At 34.6% G+C, this 8,376-nt stretch overlaps 1 protein-coding gene across 1 annotated transcript; it reads right to left on the reverse strand.

Annotated features, from left to right (window-relative positions):
* Positions 1-643: 643 nt before the first annotated feature.
* LOC113818192 (thyroid receptor-interacting protein 6) lies at positions 644-6,678 on the reverse strand (the record flags this gene model as incomplete). Its single annotated transcript, XM_027370366.2, is given in 5 exon segments — positions 644-4,134; positions 4,351-4,471; positions 4,777-4,955; positions 5,296-5,465; positions 6,423-6,678. Coding segments are annotated over 5 exon segments (858 nt in total), but the record flags the coding sequence as incomplete, so codon positions are not given.
* Positions 6,679-8,376: the final 1,698 nt, after the last annotated feature.

The following is an 8,376-nucleotide window of genomic DNA, read 5'->3' on the forward strand; positions in this document are numbered from 1 at the left end:
ATATCCCAATAAACAATTGATTTATTCACAGATATTTTCTTTCACTTCCAAATCATGCTAAATATCCCAATGAACAATTGATTTATTCACAGATATTTTCTTTCACTTTCAAATCATGCTTACTTCTGACTGAACAATAAGTGACTTCATGAAATATCTACATAAAACTTTTTATAACAGTAAAGAAAAATAATCTTAACTGGATCCAGATGACATGGCTGTCAATGGACCATCTGGAAGAGTGCCTGCTCCAAGGAAGACACTATTTCTACCCTCAGGATCTTACTCCTACCCACTGTAATTGGTGGTGTTACAGAAAATCAAGTAAAAGGAATATATAAAAATATTAAGCAAATAACTACTAAGAAAGATGATAAGTATAGACCGTGGGAAATGGGGGAGGGGGGCGAGAAAGCCTTATGCAGAAAGAGATAATAGCAATTCAAAGAAGATGCAAGGAGTCTTGACAAGGCATGTATTTTTGTGATAAGGCGTATAAGTCATCACTCAAGTAAGTCTAAAGCCGCAATTTTGAGCCATGTGTGGGGATACGGCCCCCAAATCCGATGGATTAAGAAAATAGACAATAGTAAAACATATAACATACTTAGTATTGTATTAATTAAGGATAAGAAACACTTCAGTTACTGAACAAATTTATTGCTTGTATCAATATTTTAGATACAGATAATATGATGTGGATATCTGGAGAGATATGGGTGTCCCTACACAACACACATTAATGATGATAGGTGTATCAGTGGTGAAGGAATGAAACATGGAGCATAGACCTTGAATACACCTATTAGAAGTGGACGTGTGAATGACCAAATCTCTGCCCAGCATCTCCACATCTGAAGCGACATTTATACATTAAAGGATTACGTTTGGGTTGTGATGAATTACATTTGGGGTTGAGGAATTATACATGGGGTTGTGAAGAAGGGTTGTAAAAGAATGTGGAGTTTCTTTGGCCACATTTTAAAGGTCTTAGTAAAACTATATGATATAAACTGCCTACTTCTTGTTGATCTATAAATTTACATAAATATATACTCTTTGTGGCAGAAGGATGGCAGTGATGTTTACATTTTTTTTTTCTTTTTTTTCAGAAGCAACTTTTTCACGTGTGGCTTTCCTTCAGTTTACTCAAAGTTGCCAACTCTTTAATAATTAATATCAGTTGTCTTAATTATCATTTGCCTTTATAATATCAAGGATGGAATTTTTATCATAAAGAAACTGTTTGTCATAGACAGAGGTACAGGAAATAGTAGTGTGTTTTATGGCAATTAATTATTCTATACTCTGTGTAGTTGTTTTTACAAGTAAAAAGCTATAGTTATCATCATGAAAAATAAGTGGCCAAACCAGCAATAGATATTCAGTAATGAAAAGTGTTATAATAATAACAATGTCCATTACAGCTAAATTAATAACAATGCATCAGAGCTGGCATCAAAGTATACCACCATTCAGTGAACCTTTTACAACACATCCTTGAAATCATTGTCAAATCTTCATTCTAAAAATGCTTCTTACAACCCCTAGTTATCTTAGCTCAAAGAGAACCATTTATAAAGCAAGATTTCCAAGTACTTTTAAAAACGTTTCTTCCTACGTAATACCTACAAAAAATTAAGAAAAAGGCTTCAAAAGACATTTATCACTTAATGTATAGAGACAATCACAATCACAATGGTCTACACGTGACTGAGTTTGACATTATATTCTAGTTAGCTGCTATAGTGAGTTGGGAATCTAATTCAAATTTGGCAAAGAATGAGCCTGGTGTTCCTTGTGCAATTGGGAGAACAACACCCTTATAGAACACGTTTTAAACATGTTTATCTTTCACATAACAGTGAAAAATGGACAGACAAAACATACTGAAGATGATACAAGACAATAAAGGAACTGAATAAATGAAGGGGAAAATAAAACAAAACAAAAATAAAAGTAACATGAATATCATATAACCAACAAAGGTAAAATCTTAAAAAAAAAAAAGTTCAGTCTTAGATTTGTGAGTGCATATGTCTGAGGATTAAAGAGGAATGATTTTGTATGAAAATAACACAAGGCATGTTTAATATTTAATTATGAATTTCTCATAATCTACATTAATGAAAAGACAAAAATAATGACAATAAGGAGTACTAGTAGTAATAATGACAATAACTATAATATTTATAATAATGATGATAATCGAAAAATTAATAACAGCAATAACAATAATAAAAAGCATAACAATAAAAATTATAATAGCATTTATAATAACAAGGCTAGTAATTATCAATAATAATAATATTAATAATAATAATAATAATAATAATAATAATAATAATGATAATAATAATAATAATAATAATAATAATAATAATAATAATAATAATAATAATAATAATAATAAAAATAATATAATAGAAAAATTTATAAAATTAATAACAATAACAATAATAACAGTAATGATAATAAAAACAATAATAATTATATAAAAAATAATAACAATAATGATAATATTGGTAATAATATCAACACTAGTTAATAATAATAATAACAAAGATAGTGACAGAAATAAATATAAGTGATAATGATGATAAAAATAATAATGATGACAATAATAATGATAATGATAATTTAATAACAATATTAATAATAATAATAATAATAATAATAATAATAATAATAATAACAATAATAATAACAATCATAGTAGAATATCTATTCAAAAAATAGAAAAAGCATCTTTCACATATATATGTTTATATATAGCAAAATGACAAAGCCAAAGACAAATTATGGAAAGCAAATGAAAAAACAGCAAAAAAACAAAAATGAAAAGTAAAGGGGAGAAGAAGTGAGCAAGAAGAATTTTTTTTTTACGGTAATATAAATTTACATTAGGAATAAATGAAAATAAAAGGAAAACAGTATACTTTTTTTGGCCAGACTTACAACTATCAATACATGATATTTCACTAATATATGTTAACTTTTAATTCCATTCATGACCTAATGATGATAATGAAGTTATAATGGCTATACTTATTTGAAAAGCTCCACTAACTCCACCATTTAAAATGTATGTCTATATATATATTTATACAAAAAAAAGAGAGATAATAAGTAATCCTCAAATTAATAATGATGAAAAATATGGCATCACAGAATATCCAATATTTATGCATTATTCGTTTCCAAAAATCTAAACTACAATAATAGCTGGATTAGATTTATTATCATAAAACATCAAAATTGAATGAATATATATATGTATGTATGTATGTCTGTAATGTATATTTACATACACTTGTATGTGTATTCATTTATATATGTTTATGTATATATATATATATGTATATATATATATATATGTATATATGTATATAATATATATATATATATATATATATATATATATATATATATATATATATATATATATGTATATATATATATATATATATATATATATATATATATATATGTATATATATGTATATATATATATATATATATATATATATATATATATATATATATATATATATATATGTATATATATATATATATATATATATATATACGTTTATATATGTATATGTATATATATATATATATATATATATATATATATATATATATATATATATATATATATATATATATATATATATATATATATATATATATATATATATATATATACACACACACACACATATATGTGTGTGTGTGTTTGTATGTGTATATATATATTTTCACATTATAAACATATATGGGTAATGTCATTAAGCATAAGATGAAGGAAAAAAGAAAGAAATGTCAAAGAAAAGTGCTAATAAAAGAAAAGAGTAACAGAAAAGGAAGGCTACAAAGAAGCCAAACCTAATCATCAAAAATAACATGAACTTTGACTAACAAGGGCAATCCTCAGGACACTCTCTTGGTGCTGTAAAAAACAAGGTGCTCAGTGTGCAATGGGGCCTCCCCCTCTGCCTACAGGTCAGTGGTGACCTTGGAAGTGATGGCTTGAACCCGACGTGCGTTGCAACTCTTGCACAGGACATGACCGTCGAGGGGGTAGCAGCCCCTCCCCTCTGCCTCCGAGGACAACACCAAACCACAGTCCTGTCAATGGAAGGCACAAATTAATTCATCGCCTAGCATGGTTTATTATCTCATTAGTACTGCCTATTCATATATTTTCCTTTTTATAAGAGAAACTGAGATCTAGAAAGAAAAAGAGAAAGAAGGTGAGGAGGGGTATAGGACAATAAGGAATGAAGGAAGGAGAGACATGAGAAAGACAGGGGAGCACGAAAGTGAGAGAAAATTGGTTCTCACCTCACACTTGTAGCAATTAACATGGAATGAGCGATCAAGAGCAACAACTCTAACTGTCTCGTCCTTTCCTGGCTCTGGCATAATAGGTTCATGGCACACAGTACAGCGAGGAGCAAACTTTCTGTTGAGGAAAAATACAGATCATTTCATACAACTATAAATATGGTAGCGGAATGACGGAAGGTACTTTTATGTAGACAAATATGTCTTAAACCAATACTAGAGAATCTAGTCACGGGCCTATATAAGTGATCCTACTCTTTCAAATATCCCCATCCCACACACCAATAACTCCTTTAATAAAAGACCTTGTTTTAAGCTCAAGCATTCTCAACTTAGGTAATATGAAATATATATGATAAACATTAAAAAAAAGTGTAACAAATTCATTACTCCCTCCATACACATCAATATAAAACAACTTACTTATGGAAATCATCTATACAGTGGATCTGATTTGAGGCATCTACTGTGAATGGAATGCCGTCCAGGGACTTGTTACACACAACACATGTAAAGCACTGCGGGTGGTACGGCTTCCCAGTCGCTCGTAAGATGCGGTCCAGAATGGGCTTCGTACACACGCAGCATTTCTCTAGAGTATTCTGTGGGAGGGATGATGCATATGCTTAGTAAGTATTACTGGCAAAAGTAAATCTGTATTTCAGTGGCTAAAATTGTCAATTAATGATTTCCTTCTTTTACTCCTCTGCAATACTAGACTTCATAATGGATTCAGAATCAGGTAACTGCCAGGACTGTCAAGAGGCTAACTTTACACAGAAGCACTTAAAAAGGTTACATCTGAAAAAGATAATTATATCATCTAGTCATCAGTATTGTTGAATAGACACTGAAAATGTTCTAATAGTTAAAAAAAAATTCAAGACATTTTGATAGTCACATATACCGCAATATAGAGACAGACAAAAAGCACACACTTACTAGGTAGCAGTCTTCGCAATAAGGCTTAGAGTCGAGAGCATAAAAAGGCTTGCCCTGGAGCTGAAGGTGACACACTATGCAGACAAAGCACTTGATGTGGTACACCTGTTCCATTGCTGTGCATCCGCTGCCCTCACCCACAACCTTCTCCCCACAGCGAGTACAAATGCCTGCCGAGGAGAGAATAAAACGAGACATCCTGAGTACATTGGACAGGAGAATAATAAATCTCTGTGATAGAAATATGTTTAGAAATGACAGGGGACTTAAGTCCCTGTCTCTGTTGGTGTTTAAGGGATGCCATGCTCTAAACATTAATGAATGACTGGGCAATGAATGGAGCTGATAAATATTTGCATTTCACAATGGAAGAAGTTGATTCCAAAAGTAATCACTCTTTTCCTTTAATGATCAAGTTCCAATATCCTACTGCTAAAATCAGAAAAGATGATTAGACTGTTAAAAACATTAACAAACATAAAATTATTCATCTCTACATCTGTCACAATGACCTCTGTTCTACAAGTACCTACTCCAAAACAGTATCAGAATAGAATGAACATAAAAAGAGAGGTGATACGGATTATAGCAAGGACAGAGAAGAAGAAAAATTCTTTTCAATCTATTTCTCTTCTTCAAACATTCATTCATAATATCATTCCTTAATATCATGTAATAGAGATTGTGTTTACCTTTAGTATCATGCATGGGTTCATTTAAATGTTATTGTTTACAATACTATTAACACAATATTTTTCTTTGTCAAAATGAAATTTGAATTCAATTTTAACAAAACTACATGCATTAGGTAATCCTTCAACCAGTTAATTGAGGATTTAACCAGATATGCATTTTAACAAGTTACATTAGGTTTAAAAAGAGGAAAATAAAAATATGAGAAAAAGAAGAGAAAGAGAAAAAAAGGTGCTACAGGAATCATGCTATTGATGCATTTCTATTAAAAAGAAATAAAAATCTTTCAAGAACACTTCATTGTACCAAAAATGCTTTTCAAAAACCAAAATTTAACTCCACAGAAAAAAGAAGACTAGAAAAAAGGGGAAAAAAACTTAGGAGACAAACACAAAAAATTAAACATAAAAAAATAAAAACCAAGATGCACATACACGATTCATACGCACCAAAGAACTCTGGGTCATTGGTACTATCCATGGACTGCACGAGGAGGTTGGTGAGGGCATCAACCTCGGCCTCCTTTCCCACTTTGTCCGGGTTGACAAGTGGCTGGTTGCTTGGGGGTGGAGCCAAGCCACGGGCCCTAGGTGACGTGTAGGGCCCATAGAGGCTGTAGCCCGACTTGTTCGACATCTGGCTGGAGGGGCGTGGCGTGATGGGCTCGTAGATGGACTCGTATGTTGAGCTCTGGAAGGCAAATCATCATTGCCATTATTCCATCGTGTGAATCTACGTATCTACTTGTTTACTATCATCACGGGAAAATGAAGGAGAATGGGAAGAGGAGGGGGAATGTGAGGGGCTGAGATCAGAGAAGGAAAGAGATACACAGATTGATAGATACTGAGGAAATGAGGGGATAAGAAAAGGAAAGAGTACAATTAAGAGAAACAGAGTAATACACAAAAGAGAGAGAGAAAAGAAAATATGATACAAGTTAATCATAAATTCAAACAATCAATCTTCCCTTTACTGGAAAATAGTATGTTCAGTCTTTTATTTACCAGTTAATATCAGAAGAAAAAACTTTTAGCATGAGACTTGCAAACACCTCAACTTTCTGAGGTTTCCATAAATAGGATAGTGAAAATGGATGGATACCTATTGTACTTATATTGCAGACATATAAAAATAATTTCCCTTAATACAAGGATCGAGGGGGATGGTTAAGAAAAAGAGGAGACAGAGAGAGGAAGAGGGAGGGAGGCAGGTATGGAAGAAGGGAAGGGAGTAAGAGAGAGATGCGGGAGTGAGGGGAGGGAGGGAGGGAGGAAGGGAAGGAGAGAAAGAGAGGGGGGAGAGGGAGAAGGCGAAGGAGAAGGAGAGAGAGAGAGAGAGGGAGGGTTGGAGGGAGAGAGAGAGGGAGAGAGTGGGAGAGGGAGAGAGTGGGAGAGGGAGAGGGTGAGGGAGAGTGGGAGAGGGTGAGGGAGAGAGTGGGAGAGGGAGAGAGTGGGAGAGGGTGAGGGAGAGAGTGGGAGAGGGAGAGGGGGAGAGGGTGAGAGAGGGAGAGAGGGGAGAGAGGGGGGGGGGGGGGAGAGAGAGAGAGAGAGAGAGAGAGAGAGAGAGAGAGAGAGAGAGAGAGAGAGAGAGAGAGAGAGAGAGAGAGAGAGAGAGAGAGAGAGAGAGAGAGAGAGAGAGGAGGGGGGGGATAGAGAGAGAGGGGGAGAAGGGGGATAGGGGTAGAGGGGTAGAGGGTAGAGGGAGAGAGGGATAGAGAGAGAGGGAGAGAGGGGGGATAGGGAGGAGAGGGAGAGAGGGGGGGATAGGGAGAGAGGGAGAGAGGGGGGATAGGGAGAGAAGGAGTGGGGGGGGGGAGAGAATGATAGAGAGAGAGAGGGAGAGAGAGAGAGAGAGAGAGAGAGAGAGAGAGAGAGAGAGAGAGAGAGAGAGAGAGAGAGAGAGAGAGAGAGAGAGAGAGAGAGAGAGAGAGAGAGGAGGGAGGGAGGGAGGGAGGGAGGGAGGGAGGGAGGGAGGGAGGGAGGGAGGGGGAGAGAGAGAGAGAGAGAGAGAGAGAGAGAGAGAGAGAGAGAGAGAGAGAGAGATACAGACAGAGAGAGAGAGACAGACAGAAAGAGAGAGAGAGAGAGAGAGAGAGAGAGAAAGAGAGAGGCAAGGCAACAACTGCCCCCAACAACTGCAAGGACAAGTTGCTGGGTCTAGAAGGGAATGAGGAGGGGGGGGGGGGGTGATTGGCGTGTGTAGGCGTGGGCAGAGGCAGGCCATTTGAGGCAAAAATCCAGTCTCAAATCTCTCCTTATAATCTAAACCTCTCACATTTAGTGTCAAGAAGAAGAAAAGAAAGAAAAAGAAAAATGCACACATGCATATGAGTATATACGTATGTATGTATGTATGTATGCATGCATGTATGTATGTATATATGCA

This window comes from Penaeus vannamei, chromosome 36, assembly GCF_042767895.1.
Source record: "Penaeus vannamei isolate JL-2024 chromosome 36, ASM4276789v1, whole genome shotgun sequence".
In the NCBI taxonomy this organism is placed as follows: domain Eukaryota; kingdom Metazoa; phylum Arthropoda; class Malacostraca; order Decapoda; family Penaeidae; genus Penaeus; species Penaeus vannamei.